General features: G+C 46.5%; 1 protein-coding gene across 2 annotated transcripts in view; it reads right to left on the bottom strand.

The window, feature by feature from the left end:
- Positions 1–25,868, bottom strand: part of LOC142566014 (mitogen-activated protein kinase kinase kinase 13-like) — a 673,242-nt gene that overhangs the window by 279,411 nt on the left and 367,963 nt on the right. For both annotated transcript variants that reach the window (XM_075676704.1, XM_075676705.1), the window contains one exon: positions 3,267–3,395. In XM_075676704.1, the coding sequence (XP_075532819.1) occupies positions 3,267–3,395 (129 nt within the window). The remainder of the gene's footprint in view (positions 1–3,266; positions 3,396–25,868) is intronic.

Here is a 25,868-nt window from a genome sequence, read left to right as displayed (position 1 = left end):
CGCATGCACTTTGCCCCCACAGCTGATAGCGCCGCCCGCACTGAGACGACGCTATCATGAAAAGCGCCGGCAGTGGGGAGCAAATGCTTCGTCTGCCTCTTGCGCCAACGAGTTGCCGGAACTCAAGATTACGCGACCTCCAATACTAAACACGCGGTAAGGCAGCTTACATAATGCCATGTCGTCTGAACACGCCTATTCTTTGAACATGAGTTAGATTACTTCTAAAGCAGGGTGCATAGACGCGTATGTGCTCAGCCGTGCTTATAGCCATGCGTAGCCACGGCCGAGACACATGCCAACTTATCCCCCCTGCCCCTTGCACGCAATTGCTTGCATTAATGCGAGCTCGCTCCCCTCCCCCTCTTTCCCTTTGCTCGTGTGAGAAGGTGGCACTCAAGAAGCCACCATCTTCCTTGTCTCACCCTCGCACACTTTCACTTGCACCTAAAACACAAAGTGCACGAGGTGCGATAGGATCTTATAGCACTTGGACTTTATAAAGAACATGATGCAGCTCCACTTCGGTGGTCACTCTTGTCATGCTGCATGCAATTTCAGAGGTGCGTTTGCAAACAGATGTTTATAACTCAACCATTTGACCATCTGTGTCCATGGAAGTTCTCATTTACTGTCTCGCATGCCTTTGTGGCGGAAGCGAAATTTCGTTATATTCAAATTGCATACAGATACACTTTGCTAAATTGTGGTCCTAAATACATGGTGTTCTATGTACAAGAGGTTATAAGAAGTTAAATACTTTGTTATATCGAGAATTTCGTTATATCGAGGTTTAACTCGCAGCTCGTATGAATAACAGAAAGGCTTGCAAATGTATGAACTATCAGCACCAGAAGCCAAGGTGAAAAAAACTGTTACTTCATTTGCAGCGTAGCAAGTCAACAAATGCATAGAAATCATAGAACTGAATCTGAACTGTGAGTTTTTATCTTATCTTATGTTAACATATCGGTGCTGATGATACGTACCGGATTGTGCCATTCATGGCTAAGTTGCAGTTTTCTGTATTTGTTGAACGACAGTCATTTCCCAACCACCATAATCAAAACAAACTGCGAAACTGCTCTTGGCACAATTCCAATGGATTTTCTCCTCTCCGCTTTCATTTTTTGGCGCTCGCATCCAACCAAATGCTGCAATCAGCATAACATGCAACGAAATTGTTGGTTGCATGTTGAGGGGGGGGGGGGATGAGTACAATTGCAATTTTCAGTGCACTTGACTGAAACTGCACTTTGGGAGAGACGAAATCACACCGTGTGAAACAGGCTCGAACGCCCTGACCTTCCAAACAATCTGCTTAGATGTTCCTATTGCTTCCTCTGTACTTTTAATAAAGCATGCTTCCTAATGTGCAGGTAATGACAGAAACTTTCTATAGTTGTGAATGCCAGGATGTGAAAACTGTTGGCAAGAAGGCTGTACGTTATTCACATAACTAATAGAAAAATATTCTATAGTCAATTCTATTCGCATCTAGCACTATTTGACTCATAGTCGATTCAGTCTGAAAAACTGCTATATGCGCACCCCTAAGTGAAGCAAATTAAGATTTTTGACTTCAGCAAAAACCTCAGTGGAGGGCTCCAGAACCAGCTGTGGTCCTCGGTTACTTCTCCTATGAAATGCAACCATCAGGTGAAACACGCATCTTGGGCGGGGTAAGTAACTCCAGCTATTTTCCAGCAAATGGTACTCATAAAAGCAGACTGTGTGAACGACCTCAAGGCATGCCTGCTGCCGTGCTTCTCACTCTAAGGCCATCCCCACTCGGTGGGGGAAGTCATTTTCAGTGTACATGGCAGGCCGCACCATGTGCCTTTCAATCCATTGGCCATGGTTCAGCATGCTAGTAAGTATATTCTAAGCACTACAGTATCAAGATGGTGGCATTGTGTCAACAAGCCGAACGATTCGAAGTGTGACGGCACCTCCCAAAGCCCGATATTCTACTCAATTTTTGCTGAGAGCATACTAGAAAAGTGTGGTTTTCCAAACTTGTACTTCCCATTTCTTTCTAATAAATATTACCTCCTGTGATTAAAAAATCACCAACGATTATGATACTTTCTAACCGGAAATTTGAAGGCAGCTTTATACGTGTTTTCATTTCATGATATATTGAGTCAAAGAATTTGAGAGACATGTAGCAGAGTTGGCAATCATTGAAAATTTGATCTGCGGGTCAAGTGCGTCAGCTTTTATACATGACTTGGTGAATATTCTAGAGTAATTGATGGTGCCGTGTGGCTTCCAGAACGTACTACACAATTCACGTCGCACATACAATCAGATTATAAAACAATCGCAAACCATGACAATCGAAACAAGCGTGAACGAGACCAAACCAAGCAAACCAAACAAGTGTGAGCGAGAGCTGACGCGAGCAGGCGATAGTACGAAATGAGCGGTCCGGCTGAGACCAGTTACGAGTGCGCATCGAGTGGTTGGGTGGGTCCGCATGACACTAGTTTCCCGCGCGCATGTCACTGAAGGGGCCGCTCTAGTTGGTCTCCACCATTGACGGCTTGTGTCTTTTCTATCCCGCTCCGTGTTTGCTCTTTCATCTTTCACTCTGCTTGTTCGCTTGGTTATGCCGCCACAGAATCTGATGCTCGTGGCAGGAACAGGCGCCTAAGAGCTACACTCTAAAAGGAACAAGAAATACCAACTTGCCAACTTTCAATACTACTGCAAAATGTGAGAAGTGGAGGGTGTGGTGCGCCGAGTAACCGCATATATATGCAACAAAGGCATACAATTGAATCTATATTAACTATTACAACCTGTAATACAAGGGCCACATATCTTTTCCAAAGTTCCAACTCAAACTTTTTGGATGCGTCCAAGTAAATAAAGTTGCGCACACTAGAAAAAACTGACATGGCTTCCAGTGTGTGTGACACGATCTCACGAAACCTTTATTTTACTAGTTTTATTCTTGCCCCTGCTGACACATAACCAGGGAGTTGAAAAAGCTGTAATCTGGTTTAACACAAGTGCGCTGACCTCATCGACAGACGTTTTCCCACTTGAAGGTTGCAAGATTAAAAAACACTACCAAGGTTTTCCCACAAACATGAACAGAATGTTTCAGTCCATGGTGCCTGTGTATGTTTCGAGTAGAAAAAGCGTGACGAAAGCTCCCTGCACAATAAGCACAGTGCATACAAACTGAACTAAGACAATGTTCTTGAATATCATTACAACAGGCAGAACAAAATGAAGGGATGGAGCCATGATACCTGGGAGGGTCCGAGGGAAGCCGGTAGGAGCGTTTCTTGCCAAACCGCTCTTGGGCCTTAATGAGGGGCCGCACAATGCGCTTCTTGTAGGGCCGGTAGCCAGAACCAATCTCCAAGCTCTGTTCTCGCCTGCAACACATGGAGTCCTTCAAGGAAATTGTAAGTACTAAAACACAACGCTATGGTATCCAGTGAGATAATCTGATGGATGCTATGACACTTGATCTTGTTTATCTGATGCTTAGAGGTGCCCTACAAACACTAGAGAGCATGAAAACATTTTACATGGATGGTGGCAGGACATCCTTTAGCGAACATTAACCAGCCCCTAAAAAAAGTTTGCAATAGATTGCAATAGTGGAATTTCACTGCAAAAGGGTAGAAAGTTGGGCGAGTTGGTATGGTAACATGATCTTGGATTGTAGCGCGAGGTTGAACACAGACACAGAAAGGAGCAGACAGGACGAGCGCTAACTCTCAACTAAATTTTCATTAAAACGAACATATATATATATATATATGGTTGCTGCGGTTTATATGTATATATGTTCTTCGTTTTAATAAAAATTTAGTTGAGAGTTAGCGCTCGTCCTGTCTGCTCCTTTCTGTGTGTCCGTGTTCCCTTTGCGCTACAATCCAAGATCATGAATTTCACTGCTTTGAAGTGCCGAATTTTCTTCCTTTATATGTACCCAGCACAGCTACCAATGAAGTAAACAGAAGAAACCTTTCGGTCAGCTCACGACTGAGTCTTTTTCGATGCCTGTGCACATGTGTTTGCAATGGGTTCCTCCGAATACCTTCACATTTCAAACAACTTTCATGATGGACACATACAGCCCAGAAGTGATCAAAATATTGTGCAAATACCTAATAGTATATATCGAATTGCATAAAAGAAAAATTAGAATATCGAATAGAATATAACAAAATTTTATGCAAGGAAACCAGGTACTGCACATGCTCAGGAGTCTACTTTTTAACAAGATTGTTGCTAGCTCCCAGTGTGTTTGGTACCCAGAAATTGTACAGCATTGTCTAATCCAAAAAAAGGGAACACCAAATTAGTATGCTGATTACAGGTCAGTTCATATACAAACGTGTGAAAAACATGTTTTCATAAATAGAATGCCGCAAACATCACCTGCTTTTTCCTTTGTCTAAACGAAATAGTGATGTTATGTTGACCAATGAGGTTTTTCATTTCAATAACAGGTCATACTGTGCAGCATGGCAATTGTATACTGCTTAGAAAGGGTTTGTTTTCCAGCTTTCCTCAAGAAAACAGAAGAGTTTTCCGATATTTATAGCAGGTGGGATCTGTGGGTTAACATCAACACGTCAAGGCCAAACTGTACAACACACACCATGTGACTTTGCATCACTACTCTGTGCTAAGGTATTGTTGGCGCAGCACAGGTCAACAGCATTCGCTCCAATGGAAAAAATAGCTGGTGCCTGTCATGTTCAACCTAGTTTTGTACCAGTCGACAATAACCAAATAAGGAGGTTCACGCAACAGGCCTCACTACATCTGTGTCGGATAGTCAGTGCACAAGTCAAGTGGCCTGTTTGCGCCTGCTTTGTAAACCCAAAGCTAGTTTTGTAACGGATTGCTTGAACCTACGAGGAGACCGATGCATGCCTATGAATGGTGTCCAGAACAAGAGGCTGCACCATATGGTGTGTCGATAAGATGGCAGCTGTGAATAATGTCAGTGCCATCCCATACACTTTATTTTGTTAGCAAGATGGTTTGTCGGCTTTCCGAGTGTCATGTGGCCTCAGCAAATAGATCTGTATCGATTCAGCACCAAACCGTAACACAGAGGGACTCTCAAAAACTTTTCAAGGCAGCATATTTCGGTCACAAGTTGCGTAGACTGACGGTCAGAGAGATAGTAAATGCAACAAGACTTGCAGCGATAGGTGTACACCAGTCCAAAGTTATTCAGTCGAGAAATGTCAAAATAGAAGAAAAAACATTATTATATTGCAGAAGCAATGACATATTGACATGCAGTTCGACTCAACAGCAGAAGGCCCAGCCACTTGCTATGGCTGCTCTTTATTAACTTTTGTGACATCATAGTCAGAACCAAGCAAATTTGCCGACATCATAAAACTACAGTTATGGCACGCAAGCGGCTGTAGTATGCAAACATAACACCCCTCCCCCCTTAGACAGACCATTACTAACAATCCGCTAATGCTAAAACATAGTGCCTCAAATTCCGCTGAACATTACAAACTCGCTGTGAAAGACGCAAGCACGGCCCTCGATTCAGTGACTGGTTCTGCGACGTCTTCGGTCAACATTGGTTGATGTGCAGAGGCGCCGTCTGAAAGTTGAACTTCTGTAGGTTGCTGCTCTACAACTTCACCATCTTCGGAAGTTCCACTGCTGTGCCCATTGGTTGTGGGGAACTTGACAGGCTTGCTCTCTAGTTGCCCTTCTGCGGCTGCCGGTTCTGGTGTCATGGTAGCCACGCCAATCCGATGTGAAAGCTGGTACATATGGTGGCAAAGTACTGAGCCATCCAGTAACACGACCGCTAGGACACCGGCCCCATGGATCTCGAGATAAGTGCCGCAATCAATGACAGGCCTTCGCTATAGTTGCGTGTGAAGACAAGATCTTCTGGCTGGAACATCGGTGAAGTAGGCATAGGTGCTGACAGCCAGGATTACCTATCGCAGCCCTGTCCAGATGCAGCCACTCCAGTATAGTTGACAACTGACGGGCCATTAAAAGTTCAGTCGGTGACCAACCTGTGGCCGTGTGCGGGTTTATGTGCTGCTGTAGCATGAAATCAGCCAGTCACTTTTCCCAGTTCTCGTATATAATTCGAGATAGGCCTTCTTTTGGTCATTTGCCTGTCCGTGTCTTTTATTCTGTTGTCCGTGTACTTTTTGCGCCTAAAACCATTTCTAAAAATCATTCTATCAGCCTCTCCATTCGTGATGAGGTGGAAGGGTGCCGATGTAACCTCACAGATTAGATTTACACTCAGAAAACTCTTGAATTCGAGGGACGCGAACTGCGCTCTGTTATCTGAGACGATTGCGTCCGGCAGTCTATGTGTCACAAATAGCCTCCACAGGACACCAATCATGGTAACGTTACTGATGATACACGAATGACCTCTAGCCATTTTGAATACGAGTCAACCACTACCAGGAAGGTCTGCCCCTGAAACGGCCCGGCAAAATCAACACCCAGTCGGGACCATGGTGTCCGGGTGGGCTACCAATGGTGGGCTGGTCCCTGTGACATCTCTGGCCGCACCTCCTGACATGCCTGGCAGCGGTGAACCCATTCTTCAATAGCAGCGTCCATTCCAAGCCACCACAAGTAGCCGCAAGTGAGTGCTTTCATCTTGACGATGCCTGGGTGTCCTGTGTGCAGGGTTTCAAGTATATGGAAACGTAACTTTTCCGTAACTACCAGTTTATCACCCGAAAGAAAGCAACCCTTGTGAGTGGACAGTTCATGTTGCCGTGAAATGAATGGCGCAAATTCGGCGCACACACAGTCCCTTAGCCAGCCCTTCCATGTCCAGTTCAGCACACAGGAAAGGGTGCGATCTTTTGCAGCACAGGTGGCTATGTCCGCAGCATGGAGCTGGCGCTCCGGAATCATAGTTCGGCAGAAGCGCACCGTCCGTACAGCGCTAATAGCCATCGTCTGCTTTTGCAGGAAACATGCTGCATATGATCCGACATATCAGCAAGAAGTGAAGGAGCAACACAAGGGCTAATCGGTGCATCACGTGACAATCGAGGCTACCACTACCACCTTCCAGAAAAGGGCGTCACCATGCCCCTAGAAAAGGTGAAGGAAAGGCTGGCACGGGCTACAGTTCGGCAGCAGCGCACCGTCCGTACAGCGCTAATAGCCATCGTCTGCTTTCACAGGTGAGCTAACTGTTTAGGAGTCGAGCGCTTTATTGGATTGTCGTGTGCGCTGCTGCCGAACAAAGGGTGTGTTGATACTGATGTATACTTGCTTTGTTGTCTGATCTAGTCAGGCAAAATGGATGTGAAACAGTTGTGCCGACAACTAGAGAATTTCAAGCGGGCCATGAGAACAGAACTCAGAGAAGTGAAAGACAGTGTAAATTTTTGTTTAACTGCATGCAATGGAATGCAGGGCCTCACGAAAGATATAGCTGATTTGAGGGCTGAGATCAAGAAGCTAGTGAAACTTAATGTTCATTACAAGGCGGAGAATGAAAGGTTGTCACAGAGAGTAAACGAACTAGAACAGTATCAAAGAGCCAATAATTTAGAAATTAAAGGCATGCCTGGTAGAAATGACGTCATGACAGTGATAGAAAGAATTAGAGTAGCGCTTGGCGAGAGCATTTCAGAAAGTGATTTTGACACGTGTCACTGGGTGTCAACTACAAAGACTGGCGTCAAAAACATTGTTGTGCGCTTCGTGCAAAGAATGAAAAGAAACCGTGTGCGCATGAAGGCAAGAAAAAAGCAGCTAACTTGTAAAGATCTTGGTTTCACCTCAGACAACTCAGTGTACGTCAACGAGCATTTGACGCAACAAAACAAAAAACTTCTCGCGTCTGCGTGACAGAAAAGGAAGGAAACAAACTGGCAATAAATACGTCTGGACTGCTAATGGCGTGGTGCTTGCTCGGAAAGATGAAGGCTTGCCCATTCTGCGCATCACCACTATTGAGGACTTATCTAAAATGACCTACATAATGATAAATTATGACACAAATCTGGCGTCTACTCATTCATCTGATCACCAAGTGACAGATACTTATTATGACATGCAAAAGTTGAACAAGGAATATTCTGGATGCAAGACGTTATCCTGTATACATATTGTCACGCACTAACGCAAGAGTAAGTAACTGTACAAGCAGCCAGAGGCGAAAAATGCCAGGCACTGAGTGACGGTTCTCCAGCTGGCGCGGGATCTTTGACTTCGTCGTCTTCTTCACCGTTTTGCTGGGCACGCAATGCTGACTGTTCGCTGGCTCAAAACACCAGGTGGCAATATTAATACAAGAAGCATTAGAAATAAGTTGGATGAAATTAATGAGTTAATACAATCAAAAACCGAAAAATTTGATGTTGTGCTCTTCACGGAAACATGGTTAACTGCAAATGATCCTGTTTCACAGTTTTCAGGGTATAGCTCGCATCATGTAAGAAGATGAAATAAAGCCGGTGGAGGGGTAGCAGTTCATGTTAAAGAGCCGTTGAAGTTAGTTGTTATTGATGAGTTTTCTGTTATTACTAAAACTATTGTAAGTGTCGTATATAGGCCCCCAACTGGAGACAAGGCCACATTTTGTAGTTTTATGGAAAGGCTACTGCTTCTGACCTGATCGACTAGAGAGACTTGTGTAATTATGGGGGATGTGAATGTCAAGATGATCACTGATAACGCATGGTTGCTAGAACTCAAAACATTGTTTTCTTGTTATGGCTGCAGTAATTACATAACTTCACCAACAAGGGTAACAATCAATAGTGCTACATTGTTAGACATATGCATTTCGAATTTAAATGAATGTGATGTCAAGTCGGGAGTACTAATAGCAGATGGTAAGTGACCATTTACCTGTGTTTTGTCTTATACCTAAAGACCCTGACAAACAAAACAATGACTGCAAACAGCGATTTTGCTGAATAATCAGATCAAATACTCTAGAGCAATTCCGATGTCTCCTCCAGTGTATAGACTGGCAAGAAATCTATAATGAAACAGATGTAAACAGAGCGTTTGCTCTGTTTCAACGAAATGTGCTCGCGTGCTATGATTTGGCTTTTCCACTTCATCCAGCAGCTTCTGGAAAGAAACATAAAGAGGCACGCAAACCTTGGGTCGACAAAGACTTGTACGAACGCATCAAAAAGAAAGATGCTATGTATCACACCTTCATCCGCACACGGCAGCCTGACCTATTCGTGACGTACAAGAAATTTAGGAATGAAATACAAGGTGATTTAAAGAAAGCAAAGTGTGATTACTATGAGCGCCTTTTCTTGAATATACGAAGCAATCTGAGAAAAATATGGGATGCCGTTAATGATATAACAGGAAAAAATCTAAACACGCATCTGCAAATGACAGGCTTAAACGGACTGGAAATAGAATGTGCGGAAATGGTTAGCTGCATGAATACGCATTTTATTAACGCTCGTATGAACCCTGCACACGTTGCAATTGGAAACGATCACAGGTTTTCCACAGCACGTGTATCAAATTCCCTTTTTTTGAAACCGACATGTGTGGATGAAGTGAGTGATCTTACCAAGACATTAAAGCATGATGTTTAAGCGGGCGTAGCCGGTCTCAGTCCTATTCCGGTTAAATATGTGTCACACGAAATAGGGCCAGTGCTCATGCATGTTATAAACTTGTCTCTTAGCACAGGCATTTTTCCAGACGAGCTTAAGATAGCGCGTGTCACATCAACTTATAAAGGGGGAAGTGCAGACCAATTATCGAACTACAGGCCAATTTCAGTTCTCACGGTATTTTCAAAATTTTTTGAAGGTGTTACCTATGCAAGATTTTCACATTTTTTTTTACGAAACACAACATTATTGCGCAATGCCAATATGGTTTTTAAAAAAATAAGTCAACTGAGCAAGCTTTGCTGGATATTAAAGATCGAATAATTGCTAACATCGAACAGAAGAATTTAACGCTTGGCCTGCTTTTGGACCTGAGAAAGGCGTCTCATTAGATTGACCACTATATCTTAACTGAAAAATTGGAAAGATATGAAGTATGAGGTGTTGTAAATGACTTGATAAAACTTTATATATGTAATAGAAAACAGTTCGTACAGCTGGGAACTACTGCATCTGACATGCTTACCCTAAATCAAGGTGTCCCACAAGGTTCAAAGTTAGGACCGTTACTATTTCTAATTTATGTTGATGATATTACAGATTTACCAGGTTCACAAACGTTGGCAATGGATGCAGATGATACAAATGTGTTCTTTACAGCTGATAACACAACAGAATTACAGCAGTGTGTAAATTAATATACAACTTTGTTCTCTGACTGGTTGGCAACCAACAAACTCCAGCTGAACGCAACTAAAACAACCTAAATTATATTCTGGGCGCCTAATAAAAGAATTGAGGGTAGAATACAAGTAAAATTTAAAACTATCTTATTAAACAGGTTAAACAGCAAAAGTTTCTGGGAATACATTTCAGTGAAGAATTGTCATGGAATACACATGTAAATTCCCTTTGCGGTGAATTGTCAAAAAACATCGGTGTAATCTATAAAATTGCACACCTGATCTCTCTATGGCTGAAAAAACAACTGTATAATGCACTTATTTATTCAAAGCTTTGCTACGAGATATTGGTTTGGGGTACAACCACCAGAACAAATTACACGAAATTGATTACCTTACAAAAAAGAGTTATCCACTTATATGCAAATTACTATGGCCGTTTTTCAGATCTAAGAACCAGTCCACTATTCCAAAAATATGACATGCTGCCTGCGGACCGGATATATCATATACAAATTCTTCTAGAAATCCGAAAGAGAAATCCAGGCGCTTAATGTAGTGAATGTAACCTCTCCAGATATTCCTTGCAACACAGCTCACGACACACACCAAATGCAAGGACTAATTACGGGAAACAAACATTTCTCTATCAGTCCACAAAAATAATGAACAGTTACAGTGCATCTGTATCCTTAAACACTTCTTTACAGACATTTAAAGAAGAAATAAGAGATTGGTTAGATAGCGAAGATATATACTTTAAAATTGAATAAATGCGTGTAATTAAATGAAAAATGTTTCTGCCATGAATTACATATTTTTTCTTTTCAGGATTAACATATGATTTCATTTAATATATATTGTTGGGTTTTGTATTAACACAAATATGTTTGCATCCACGTGCTGTTCCCAGTTTTTTATTACTTTTGGCACACAACTAGGATGTTTTCTTTTTGTTTTTTTTGCACATGTTGTTGCTCTATATTGCTCCATAAATTCGCTGACGTTTATTTCGTGTATATATTCTACAATTTTAGCATACAATTAGAATCTGAAATGCTTACTTGTACTTAGCCGTTGCTGTACATTGCACTTTTGAAGAAATGAATGACCATGGACATTGCTACCATGAATTTTCACAGTAACCAACGCTGTTGTAATGCGCAAAATTGTGCATATGTATGTGATCTGCTGTCAAACCTGTCGGTCGTGGGGGCTGAGACCTTTCTCAGGCTTTATGCCTTTAGTCTCAGTCTACCCTCGTTTGAATTAACGAGAAATAAAATTCAATTCAATATTTAACAACATAGCGACCTCCGCCAGCTCAGGGTCATCCTGGTGCGGTTGCGGCAAAGGCAGCCTGCCTAGGCTATCCGCGTGGACCAACTGTACTGTCATCCACATCGATCGAGTACAGAGTACTGGTAGCCATTTAAGAAAATGGACTAATGCAGCATGCATCGCAACAACATTTGTGATGTCTGACAGTTGGGGACGAACAACCCAATCAGTGGCTTATGATCCATGTGAACCTGAAACGGGCAGGCGTACATGTAATCGTGGCACTTTTTCACACCTGCCACAATAGCGACTGCCTCCTTGTCGATATGCACATAGTTTCTCTTGGCAGCGGACAAGGTTCGCGAATAAAAGGCAATTTGAGCTCCAGTGCCATCTGGCTCCATACCGACATTAAAGCATGGCTCCAATACTGTACGGAGATGCATCACAACCAAGGATCACTGGTTTCCTTTCGTCAAAGTGTAGACTTGGTTGGATGCCAAGAGCCATTTCACACTGACAAAGACACTCTGTTGCACTTGACCTCAAACAAGTTGCATGCTTGTCCAGCAGGCGATGTAACTGTAACAAGCATGTGACGCCCCCTCTGGCATAATCTTTGTTGGCCCGCCAGGCTCGGTAGGCAACATATAAACCCCCCCACCGCAATAAGGCACCGCAAAAAACACCGACGAGCACAGCTGCTTGGCGGTCAGTCATCGTTCATCACCACCACGCTGTGGAGTGTCCATGTAACGGAGGGTGCCTCGAGCCCTCCCTCGTTCACGATCCCGGGTGGATCGTGACATTGCCGACGAGTACTCACGGATTGTCCCATGCCGCCACGGTGAAACACCGCCCCCCGTTGCTGCCGCCATGCTGCCTTACAGAAGGCTAGAGCCATTCGAGGGAGATGGGTCCGCCTGGCCAATTTACAAGGAACAAGTCCACGTATTCTTCCGGGCTAACGACACACCCAAGGTGAAACAGCGGGACATTTGCCTGGCCAGCTGCAGGACCTGCGTCTTCAGTCTCCTGCTCGACCTTCTCAAGCCAGCCATGCCATATGTTAAGACGCTGGGTGAGCTGCTCGCCATACTGCACTTGCATTTCAATTCAGCACCGTTCACGCTAATGGAACATTTCCGCTTCAACAAACGGAGCCGTCGGGAAGGAGAGACCCTCGGGCAGTTTGTTGCTGCGCTACAAGGGTTAGCAAGTGACTGTGTTTTTGGGGACCAGCTGGACTCGCTGCTCCGGGACCGTTTCGTCTGTGGACTCAACAACACCGCCATGCAGACGCGACTCCTGGAGCTTCCTGACCCATCGCTGCAATATGCCGTGAAGGCAGCGCTGGCAATAGAAGCTGCCGCCAAGACACCGGCGAGATTGCCTGTGCGACTGGCTCACCATCGGCGAAAGCTGCGCTCAACAAGTTGGCGACAAAGGGCAGTACCTGCGGTCGCTGTGTTGGTGCCCACTCCCCCTCACAGTGCCAGTTCTCTCAAGCACAATGCTTCACGTGCGGGAAAACTGGGCACCTAGCATGGGTATGCCGAAGGGGGAGGACGAACAGCAAACAGCAGCAGCAGCCTCGTTCAAGCCCAGGTACCACATAAGCCCGTGGCCAGGGTAGCCATCGCAAGGGTATGCGGCAGGGGCATGTGGCAGCAGGCTCAAGTTCTTCCGCAGCCAGGCTCCACGTCGTGGCCTAGGAACCGCCGATTTTCGACATGTGGCACACAGGCCTTGTCCCATTGTCACGGCCGCCGTACATGCTGACCACTGAAATCTGTGGGCACCCGATTTCCATGGAGCTGGACACAGGGGCCAGCTTGTCGGTCATGGCCGGGAAACTCTTCAGGCGTACTTTTCCCGGCATGTCCGTCAAGGCTTTGGGCGTGATACTGCACAGCTACTCCGGGCAGCTCTCCTAGGTCCAGCGTCAGGCACAGGTCAGCATTCCTTTTGGCGACAGGGAGGCCACCCTTCCCCTTTACTTAACCAAGGGGTCGTCGCCGACGCTGCTGGGCCGAAACTGGATTCATGCACTGGGCGTTCGTCTGCCAGAGTACCAGGAAGCCAGCGTGCATGCAGTGAAAGACGTCCCCAGCCTCCTAAATGAGTTCAAGTCCCTGTTAGAGCCAGGTGTGGGCATCTTCGCGAGCACGACGGCTGGCATCTATGTACCTGAGGGAGCCTGGCCAAGTTTTTTCAAGCCTCGCCCTTTGCCGTTCACCCTGAATGCCGAGGTCACCCAGGAGCAGCAACGGTTACAGCGAGAGGGAATCCTGGTGCTCGTCAAGACGTCTGAATGGGCCGCTCCCATCGTACCAGTCCTCAAGCGAGATGGCAGTGTCAGGATCTTCGGGGATTTCAAGGTTACCATCAACCCCGTCGCTACTGTCGAGAAGTACCCGTTGTCCCGGATTGAAGATCTCTGGTCAGCGTTGTCCGGTGGACAGAAGTTCACCAAACTTGACCTCAGAAATGCTTACCAGCAGCTGGTGCTCCAGGATGCCTCCAAAAGTATGTCACAATATCGACAACTTTAGGGCTCTTCCAGTACACGTGTTTACCATTTGACATGGACTCAACCCCAGCCATATTTCAGAGGGAGATGGACAACCTCTTCAGGGGCACGAGGCACGTGGCGGTGTACTTGGATGACATCCTAGTTACTGGAAGAGACGACAGGGACCACCTGAAAAACCTGCACAACGTCCTGGCACGGCTGCAGGATGTCGGCCTTAAGCTCAAGCTGGAAAAGTGCACTTCCTGGCCCCCAGTCTTGAGTACTTGGAACATGTCATTTCCCAGGTTGGCCTATCCCCAGCTCCCCACAAAGTTGATGATGTGCTCAAGGTGCCTAAGCCCCAGAACAAGGAGGAGCTTCAGAGCTACCTCAGCCTCATCAACTTCTACAGGAGTTTGCTGCCGCACCTGTCGGAGCATCTACAGCCGCTCCATCTTCTGCTTTGAAATGGTCAGCAATGGGTCTGGAAGAAGGAACAGGACCGGGCCTTCCAGTGCAGCAAGGAGCTAATCATCAAAGCTCCAGTGCTGGTACACTTCGATCCTGCCAAGCCTGTCTTCCTTACCGTAGATGCATCGCCGTATGGCGTGGGAGCCGTTCTGGCGCACCGGGACAAGGATGGCCAGGAACGCCCTGTGTCGCTTGCTTCTCGTCGGTTTCATGCTGCACAGCAACGCTACAGCCAGCTGGACAAGGAAGGCCTGGCCCTCATGTTCGGTGTCCAACGCTTCCATCAGTATCTGTGGGGCCGGAAGTTCGAGGCGGTCACGGACCACAAGCCGCTATTGGGGCAGCTGGAGACAGACAAGGCAGTTCCTGTGCAGGCATCACCTCGAGTGGAACGCTTGGCCTTGAGGCTGGCAGCTTACAGTTACCAGCTGGTTTACCATCCGAGAAAGGACCTGGGACCTGCTGATGCCCTGAGCAGCCTGCCCCTGCCAGATGTGCCTGATACTGTTCCAGAAACTGCTGAAGTGTTCATGCTGGAGCACGCGTACACAGAGGTGCTCTCCAGATCTGCGGTATTGCAAGCGACCAGCCAGGACCCAGTCCTGTCCCAGGTGGTCAAGGCGGTGTCCCGTGGGGAGGCATTGGTTCAGCAGGCCTATAGCCACAAGGCCGCTGAGCTGAGCTTGCAGCAGGGCTGCCTACTGTGGGGTTCCAGGGTTCCACAAAGTCTCCCACAACGTCTCCGGTCCAGGGTTCTGCAGTTGCTGCACGCGGGTCATCCGGGTGCGGAAAAGACTAAGGTGGTGGCCCGGTCCCATGTTTGGTAGCCTGGTCTGGACCAGGACATCACTCACATGGTGCAGAGCTGCCAAATCTGCCAGTAGCATCAGCGGGCCTCACGTCATGTGGAAATTACTCCCTGGCCGTTCCCGCAGAGACCCTGGTCCCGCCTACATGTGGATTTTGGGGTTACCTTTCATGGGCCATTACTTCCTGGTGGTGGTGGATGCCTTTTCGAAGTGGGTCGAGGTTCTACCTGTCATCACTCAATCAGCAGGCGCAACCATTGCAGTGCTATGACAGGTATTCGCCACCCAGGGCTTGCCAGATGTCATCGCGTCCGACAACGGTCCTGCTTTCGCCATCACTGAGTACCTGGCCTGGATGACGAAGAATGGAATCCGCCGGATGATGGTTCCGTCATACCACCCTGCTTCAAACGGTGCAGCCGAGCGGGTGGTGCAACCCATCAAGTAGAAGCTCAAGAAGAGCAAGACTGGGGATTTCCTGATGCAGATTGCCCGGATACTGTTTTGGTACCGGACCACGCCCTACAATGTTACTGGCAGTGCCCACAGTGAGCTCCTGCTGGGTCGAATGGTCAAGGCACCCTTGGACGTCTCGCATTCGGACCTCCGATCCACAATGCTCCTGAAGCAGCTGAAGCAGAAGCTGGCTGCTGATCAAGGGTGCTGTCCCGGGCCTTTGCCGGAGTCAGGAGCTCCAGTTTTCGCCAGGAACTTCCGTCCTGGCCCACCCTGGTCTGCCGGACAGGTGGTGTCTCCTGCCAGTGCCTCATCGCTGCTCGTCCGCATGCCAGACAGGGCCACCTGGCAGAGACACGCCGTCCATGTTAGGCCTCGCCTCGGGACCTGGCTAGCACCCTCGACTGCCACTTCCGAGTTCCAGCCCGCAGGAGGACTAGCGGCAGCACCAGTCGCTTCCAGTAGAGCACCGCCCACCTCGAAGATGGGAAGCATTGCCAGTGGTGCGGCGCCCGTTGGGCCGGTGTTGAGCCCGTCACCACTCACAAGGCCGACCACTGCGGATCCTCCGGAGGGAGCGAGGCTGGCTCAGGCAGCACCTGGCGTTGCCACACCCGGCCCGTCAACACTGATGCCCAGGCAGAGTTCTCGGCGGCGGAGGCCACAGCACCGTTACTCGCCTGGGTAGCAGGCACTGTCGACCCGGCTAGGGCGGAGGCAGAGCCTCGCACTTTGAACTTGGATGTTTGTTGTCGACAAACAAACTGGGGGTAAGAGGGTGTAACAAACATGTGACGCCCCCTCAGGCATAATCTTCGTTGGCCCGTCAGGCTCGGTAAGCAACATTGGTCACCGCACCACAATAGCATAGCTGCTCGGCGGTCAGTCATCGTTCATCCCCACCACGCTGTGTGGCGTCTGTGTAGCGGACGGTGTCTCGAGCCCTCCCTCGTTCACGAACCCTGGCGGATCGTGGCAGTAACAGTTCGGCAAATGTTGCCTTGTGGAATACAAACACTATGTGACAAAAAAAAGGAAAGGCAGAAGGAGGAGGAGAGGGCAAATCAAGCCTGCCTTATGTCAACATAAGCCGTGCAGGAAATTGTATTCAACATGAGATAAGGCAACAAAAGTGTCACTTACACAGTCATGGCCCTTTTCCTTGATCTGAAAGGCTTCTAAAAGCTCACGGCCCATTTTATTCTTGCTTCTGCCTGGAATCTTATTAATTTTGTTGAACAGTGGTCTATGTTCTTCACATGCAATGCAATGAGCGGGCAAGTGCACTTCTTCTCTTTTCCTAATTGATAATGCATGCTCCCCTGTGCGTTCATTCTCTTCTTTCCCCACTTCGTTTTTTTTGTCCCATGTGAACACTACCTATATATGTAGATTCGACACAAATAAACCCAGCTGATAGCATAATATTATTTTCACCTACATGCAATAATCCATTTATTATGCATCATCTCTAGTTCTCTTGATGCTATTCGTCACCAGCGTTTTAGTATTTGATAGGATGAAACTCAGTGAAATGGTTGTGCCACCATGTAAGCATGGTACTCATTAATCAAACTTAGTACAACAAATCATTCATGGGTTTAGGTGCTCGTGATTGGTAGGCAATTAGCAAAAACTTTTTGCTCTCTGTAATTAAGCTGGTCACTGCATTTCCTTTAACCAAAAAGCTCCTTCTTCTTGCGAAACCGAGGCGCATCATTTAATACGATGAATACATGCTTCCAAAGACATGTCAGTGTGATTGTAATCATACTCGTTATAACGAAACAGGATATAATAAACTAATGGATATAACGCAGCAATTGTGATTCCCCTTGAAATTTCAATAGATGCCCATGTATTGAAAACCTTGTTTTAACAAAGCCAAAATTTCCTCGCAATGGGTATAATGAACCTTCTTTAAGAGCGCAGCTTTTTGGCACCCGTTCTTGCATTTCCATCACCGCCGTGCCTCGCCATAACCAGCTTTGTAGCTGGGGCCAGCGTGCTGCTGGCACCATCTCTTGTGCACGGGGCAAGTCTTGCTCTCTTCGCTCCTCCTCCAATGCCACCCATGTGCGCCAGCAATCAGAGCGCCGGCTCGGTGGCGGCTGATCTCGAAGATGTGCTGCTGCCCAAGCCAAAACAAATAGCCACCACTGTTCGCCACCACGTGTACCCCTTCCCCCCTCCTTTCCTCTGTGGTGGCAACCACGCAAGAGCGTGCGGTGTTCTCCATTTGCCAAAGCACCGGCTCGGTATCAGCAGATCATGGTGCGTGCTTCCCAAGCTGAAATGCAAAGCCACCTTCAGTTCACTCGTTAGCAGCATCAGCGGCGTCAACCAGTCGCTGCCATCTCTTCACCGCGCAACGTTCCTATGCGCCTATGCGCTGCCTCCCGCAACCTCCCGATAAGCGAGGTAGCTGCGCCAAGCTACGCTCCGTTTGCAGCGGCTGGTGCGAAATGTCCCGCACCAGACGGATTGTCCAAGGCTCACAGACTGTTTATATTATAATATAATCCGTCGTCTATATAAGTAGTTTATTCTCAGCCAGTTTTTTCTTAGCCATGAGTGAGGCAACCAGTGTAAGTTCTTCGTCTGCTGCTGCTGCTAAACGAGCTGCCCGAGCGGAGGCCCAGCGCCGCCGCCGCCAGAATCCAGAGTTGCACTACACCGAACCAGGCATTGGTGCAGCAAGTCTAGCATATATCCATCTATTTCTCTGAGCACAAAGCTACCTTCATGACCATCAACTGGGAGTGGAGTGTTTCTTGAAAAAGTGAAGAATAAGAAGTTGTAACTGTACATACATGTCTTGCTTGAATTATTTGCCTCAGTATATAAAAAAGCCGAAAAAGCTAAAGAGCTACACTCAAATTTCGCACTAGGAAGTAACGTAATCATCGGCAATTTTTTTTTTCCGCGGTGAGCATTTACTGACCATTTTGGTATCCGTCAGGTCAATGTCTTACAGCGCGGGACATTCGCGTTTCCTGTGCATGTCTCCCGGCCTCCCCTTTCCCGTGGAACTGGTGCATCCGCCTCTTCTACTGCATGCATGGGGCAGCACCGACTGCGGTTTTGTTGTTGCTTGTCGTTGCCTCCGTGCCACGGTGTAAGAATAGGTTAGGTGAGAGAACGGTGCGGGGGCGACGCTTCTTGCGAAGAGGCGAATTAAGTTCTGGTTAGGAGACCCCTCCCCCCCGAGAGGTGGCGCGCGAAACTAGTGCCCGCCTAAAGCCCATCCACCCGCGCCGGGCTCGCTTGCTGCGCCTGCTCTTGTGTCCACGCACACCTGTGTTAGCGCTATGTGTTAGCGCTCCGATCTGCTTCATTGTTTAACGTACTGGTATGCCATCAATGAATCAATCAATGAATGAATCAATCAATAAATAAAGTTTATTTACCAGAAAACATGCGATGGGAAAGTGCTTTTTACCATACTGCAACACGGGTTATAAGTCCTGTAAAGAATAGCTATCGCTTTTTACGCCGCTGCACGACCAAGCCAGGCTTGACACCATCGAGACGTGGGATACCTTGCAAAGACCAGGTACTGCAATGCACAGACTGTGTTTGTGAAAAACATTTCATGGTCCACAGCTATTAATGGCCGCATTCTGATGTTGGGCAACAGGAGGGCGGGACTTACCAAGGATGCCCTGCACACTATCTTTGAAGGAGTGCTGAGTTACCTGACAAAGAAGATTAAGAGTCCTTGCAAGCAGTCAAGGCGGCAGATTTTCCATACAGCTTCCTCTACGTCTACACGTGGACCCAGCAACGTGGACCCAGTTGGCGAAGTCAACGAGAGCAGCGATGTCGTCAGGGCAAGTGACCTCTGCATTTCGTCACCATTCGAAGAAATGTTCTGCACAGCATCAACTCTGCGCCTTCCGACACCTTCCTGGGCGATGCATCACATTGACGTGGAAAGGTTCCGTGACCTCGTGTTCCACGACCCCTCTCTGCTACTCACAAGTGACGGTGCATAGTGTGCTTTTTAACTGAAAGTCTGTGCATGTGAAAAGTGACATGGCTGTGCAAGTGTACATATTCGGCAAACCGGTTGAATGCAGTACGCTAGGTATAAATAATTTTGCTGTGTCAACTTCCCAAATGGAGGATGTTCTAAAAACTGTTGACAACTTACACATTTGCCACGGGGGACTTAATATGAAGGACTTTCCTTCTGTGGCTCCTGAATGTGCTTTCATTGACTGCCAGAGTAAATGGAGGCATAAAAAGATGCCCACTGCTGTTACCTGCGGCAGATATATGTCGTGCATGCAGTAGCCTGTCTGATACTCTCAGAATCCATGCCGACCGGCAAGCTGCCCGAGCGAAACAGCGACAACCACTGAGATGCATCAGGCTGTCTGTGTCACTTGCCAAAAAACAGAAGGTTGACGCCTTGCATTGCGCAAGGGCTCTCTTGCTAAAGTCATGGGCACGGCTACTGAATCGCAACCGACTGATAACTAATCAACTTGAAGAGAGCAAAGATGAAATAATGAAATTGCAGGAGGAGAATGTCAAAAGAAACTGCAAACTCTTGACATTCCACCGATTCAGCTCCTTCTTGTGCAGGAATGTACATCTGCAGCTAAGTGCACAACAAAGAATAACAGGCGCTATACAGATGACTAGCAGCTCCTATGCCTCTTGCTAAACATCAGGGGCCTCACTACTTACTCATTCTTGTTAAGTAATAACATATTGCCCATGTCATGCACTTCCACCATAAGAAAGTACATAAACATGGTTGGGCTGAAATGCAGTTTTGATGATAATTTTTTTAAAGCTCTCAAGATTAAACTAGCAAGAAAGACACCCTTTCGTCGCAGAGAGATGCTGATTTTATATGAAATACAGGTCAGGAAATTGATGACTGTAAACTCGAAGACCATGATGTATGCTGGTCTTGTTGACTATGGAGACCAAGGTGGACAAAGTAATGAGCTGGCAGACCATGGTTTAATGTTCGCCTTCACACCTTTTGCTGACAGTTATTTACAACCTGTAGCAGTGTTTGCTTCAAAAGGAGCAACAAAGGGGACTGTCTTTTCACAGCTGTTGCTGCAGTGCATTGTGCACTTAAAACAGGCAGGAATTTTTGTTGATGGTGTAGTCTGCGATGGTGCATCTACAAATAAGGCCATGTGGAAGCAGCCCGGAGTAGGCGGTGCTCTAGGACATGTGGTTAATAGTTTTGAACATCCCCTAGATGCCTCAAGAAAAGTGTACGTTGTGGCAGACACACCTCATTCATTAAAGTTCCTTCGGAATCGTCTCTATGACAAGAAGATTTTGAAAGTAAATGGGCGGCTAATGAAATGGTCGTTTTATGATGCACTTCTTGTGGCAGATACCAAAAATGCAGCTGAACTTGGGGTGTGCCCAAAGCTTACATATTGTCATGTAGATCCTTCACATATGCTCAATATGCAGGTGAAGCTGGACACACAAGTTTTCAGCAACTTAGTTGCCAAGGGAATATCTTTCTATGCACGAAAAGGTGCACCTTAGCTTGACAATGTCGAGCCTATTGTGGACTTTAGCCTCTTGGGAATAACCTTTTTGACGCTCTCAATCTTCGCTTTCCCGCAGAAGGCCTTACACTTGGATGTAAAGATTTCCATGTTCTCGAGTCTGCGTGTAAGTGGCTAGATAGCTGGTAGCAGGAAGTTGTGAGGGGCAACATTCACAAAAATCTTTTTTTTTTAACACAATCTACAGCCGAAGGCTTGCATGTTACCCTTAAATCTGTTCAGGAACTGTCAGTATTCCTTCTGAAGGAGTGCGGTTTCAAGTACGTGCTGTCAGCCAAAATGAACCAGGATCCCTTGGAGTGTTTTTTTAGTATTATAAGACAAGCGGGTGGCCAAGATGAGCATCCCACATTCCCAACATTCCTGCAGCTTTACTGCATGCTTTCTCTTTATTCTTTATTAAGGCCACCATAGTTTGGCAACTGTGTAGTGTCCGAGAAAGAGCAGTCTGCTTTTCTCACCCTCAGCGACTTTAGAGAGGTGTTTAAATCTGCGGGTGTTCAGCACACCGATAAAATTCATGTCCTCAAGCAGAAGCTGTATGGCCTTATCAGTGAGGAAACCTGGGAGTGTGATGATGTGTTTGAGCTTGATTATTCGAATGCTGCAGTTATCGATTGCATTGTGTATTATGTCACTGGATTTGTGTCACAAAAGCTTGGTTCTCAAACATCCTGTACAGTTTGTAAGGAGGCTCTGGTTGGACAGAAAAGCATTTCAAGGCTACCTGAAGCCGACTTGGTAAACTGTAAAACGAGAGGAAGGCTCACGCATCTGAATATGCATCTGTTTTTTCTTTTAAACAACTGAGGAGCACTTCGCAAAACATGCTAGCGAAAGAGATGCATATGATTGCACGACTGATGCTGTGCTAAAAAACTTCAACTTCACATTTCCATGTGCTGCTCATAAAGAAAAAATGCTTGCTAAGCTCTTACACTATTATGTGTGCCTGCATATGCGGCAGTACTGCCGACAGTTGAGAAACAAGGATGTAAAAAAAAAGCCAGGACTTGCATAAATTGTCAAAACTTGTATGATTTCTTTTATCCGGGATGATCGCAATGTGTAATATAGTGCTTATGTGTAGTATACATGTGACTAACTTTTCTTTTGTGTGTGTGTGTAGTGTGATGTACACTGCCACTCTTACCAATGCAATTTTTCTGTATTGCAAATAAATTACATTTATGAGGTCAATGCCTAATTGCCATCCTCACAAATGTATACATTCTTCTCATGCACAAGACTATACACTGTACGTATAAAACTTAGATACAAAGTATGCGTGACAGACAGCATCGAATTTGTAGTTGCCAAAGACACGCAGACACTTTGTTTGGCACAACAGAATAAGGTTGCAAGGGTTATAACAGTTTATTAGCTGTTTTCTGAGCCAAGATGTTGCAACTGCTTCCTGTGAATTCTCTTAAAACCCGCGGCATTATTGCCATGATAGGTCGCTCATGAGCGGCAGAAAATAAAGTCGGTGTTATAACAGTAGCTACGCTTGACCGCCTACGACAGGTGACCAGGGCCAGTGAAAGCATTGCAGATGCTTATTCATGCGATAGCCGGACACAACTCACTGTTTCACCTTCGCAGCATATAAAACCAAACGCTAGCTGCTTGATAAAAAATGTGCTTTTACAATGCAGAACACGAAGGTGGCAAGGTCAAAGTATTGATTTTACTGGACAATTTGCTTTCGCCTCACAATGATGCCATCGCGAGATTAATCGGGCTTCTTGTTCACTTGGCCCCACTGGCCTCCCACCACAACCGGCCCTTACCGGGCCTCAGAGCGGAACAGCTCAGCCGGGCCCAAGTTGGTAGCGCCATCTGTTGGGGCACTTGAGAAGCAGAGCTTTGCCGCGAAGCGTAAAATGGTGGCGTCCTCTCACCTAAACTATTCTTACACCGTGCTCCGTGTGCATCGGCAATATCAGTGTTTCTATTAGTTTGTTTGTGCGAGTTCCCGCCACCAGAAAGGAGACAGACGTCAACAAACAGAAGCACAAAACAATATCAATTGAGCAGAAGGTGGCTATGCTGAATGCCGTCGAGTCCAGCGTGAAGAAGAAAAAAGTGGCCAAAGATTTCGGCATAGCGTTGAGCATGCTGTCGACAATTTTGAGCAGCAAAGAAGCTGTCACCAGTGCAGTCGCACGTGGCATAAAAGGTGACATAGAGAATCTGCGAGCCCCCACTTTCGAAGCTGTAGAGAAGGCAGTCTTCAAGTGGTTTTTGTAACAAGAGCGAGTGGCACTTCTGTGAGTGGGGCACTGTTGCGACGCAAAGCGAGGGACTTCGCATGCATCATGGGGCATGACGATTTTGTGGCGAGTGGCAGCTGGATGCAGCATTTCAAGGAGCGCCACGACATCGTCGGCAGGGATGTCAGCGGGGAAGCGCAGTCTGTCGACTGCGAAGCTGCAGTGGCGTGGGTGGAGACAAACGTTGGACAGCTGCTAGAAAAATACAGTGTCAAGGATTTGTTCAACATGGATGAGACAGCCCTGTTCTACCAGATGCTGCCGCAAAAAACCTTAGCCCTCGAAGGCAAACGCTGCCAGGGCGGTAAGCAGAGCAAGGTCCGCGTAACCATGTTGCTTTGTGCCAACACAGATGGGTCGGAAAATGTGGCGGCCCTCATGGTCAGCAAAGTGCGTCACCACGATGCTTCAAAGGCAAATGAAAGCTCCAAGTGAGTTATGTGTCCAACCGTAAGGCTTGGATGATGAGAGAAATTTTCGCACAATGGCCGCAGGAGTGGGACGAGCGGCTCGGCAAGCTCATGTCAGTTGTCAGTGATGGCAAGCTGCTCTGACTGCAGTTGGGCAGCAGTGCTCGCAGGATTCACGCCACTAATGAGTATTCTCTGTATGCAGCTGATCACATTCCTGGAATCTTTATCGCCGCGTGTCGCAAGGGGTACTGCCTACTGGAGCACTGATCAGACAGTCTAACCGATACAACTCGTGTCAACACGCGGCGCAGTCCTACCCCATCGACAAGTGGCTTGGTGCACGCCTGCACAGATGACGGGACTCTAGGCCATGGACAATATATGAGCCGGGACAATTCTGCTCTGACCGTAGTTTAGCAGCAGTGCCTTGCAGGATTCCCGTCACTAACAAGTATTCTTTGTACGCAGGTGAGGATTCATTAATTCATGTTAGTTATACTGTAGCTAGCCCTGCTGCCAAACACCAATGACCCTTTTGTATCTCTTTATTGCTGTTTTGTTGAAAGATGAGTAAGGAGCTAGACGTCTTTCAGCGAGAAATACAAAAGGAACTTCGCGACTTCAAGAAAAGTGTGGACTATTCTAGTTCAGTCTGTGATGACATTAAGCCACTCACGGAAGAGATAAAGTCGTTGCGAAAAGAACTCGCAGAAGCACCGAAAGCTAACAATATTCTTGTGATGGAAACAAAGAAATTACGCATGAAAGTTGAAAACTTGGAGGCATATACTAGAGCAAACAACCTTGAAATGAAGGGTGTGCCCAATCAAGGTGATCCTTCCAAAGTAGTCCAGAAAATTTGTGCAGCAGTTGGGGAACCCATCCCTTCCACAGATATTGATGTTTGTCACAGAATAGGAACTAAGCATCCCGATGTGATGAATATCATTGTACGCTTTATTCGCCAAGAAAAGCGAAATGCTATTTTTACTAAAGCCAAGAGAGCATGTCTTTCTGCTAACCAAATTGGCTTCCAGTCCACTGATCCTATATTTGTCAATGAAAACCTAACTCAGCTTGGGAAACAACTTCTGGGTGCTGCTATAGCTAAGAAGCGTGATGTTGAATGGAAGTACGTATGGACAAACAATGGCAAAGTTCTTGACAGGAAAACAGAATCATCGGAGGTGATGAGAATAGCTGAACACAATGATTCCAACAAAATATGTCATTAAGTATCAAACTGACACTTTTAGATGGCTCAATCTGCTACGAAATGGCTTTATTTGACAGTTGTCATTACTATGATGCGAACAGTTTTAACAAAGCGGCCAAACATATTGGAAAGCATTTCAGTGCTTTTCATCTAAATGTGTGCAGTATTAAAAACAAAATTTCTGATCTCAGCACGTTCCTTGATTCCTTAACGATAAAATTTGATGTGATATTGCTTTTAGAAACATGGCTCACTCCGAATGACGCTCCTTCACAATTAGACTATTACACATACAATGGTGTTACCAAGACTACCAATCGTGGTGGAAGATTAACCTTGTATGTGAAAGATTTTCTTATTCATGATGCCATCGATGAGCTAACTTTCGTGACCACTAGCCTCGAATGTATTACAATCCGATTAAAAACTATTGCAGTTACTGTAGTGTATCGGCCACCCGTGAGCAGAAAGTCTGAATTTCTTGATACCTTTGAAAGCCTTATATGTAAGTTAAACTTTTGCACATGCCTTTTTTTTTGACGGGTGACATAAATATCAACATGATAAGCGATGACGCAGTCACTGTGCAGT

This window comes from Dermacentor variabilis, unplaced genomic scaffold (genome assembly GCF_050947875.1).
Source record: "Dermacentor variabilis isolate Ectoservices unplaced genomic scaffold, ASM5094787v1 scaffold_12, whole genome shotgun sequence".
NCBI lineage: Eukaryota > Metazoa > Arthropoda > Arachnida > Ixodida > Ixodidae > Dermacentor > Dermacentor variabilis.
This window is presented reverse-complemented; position numbering and strand designations above follow the sequence as displayed.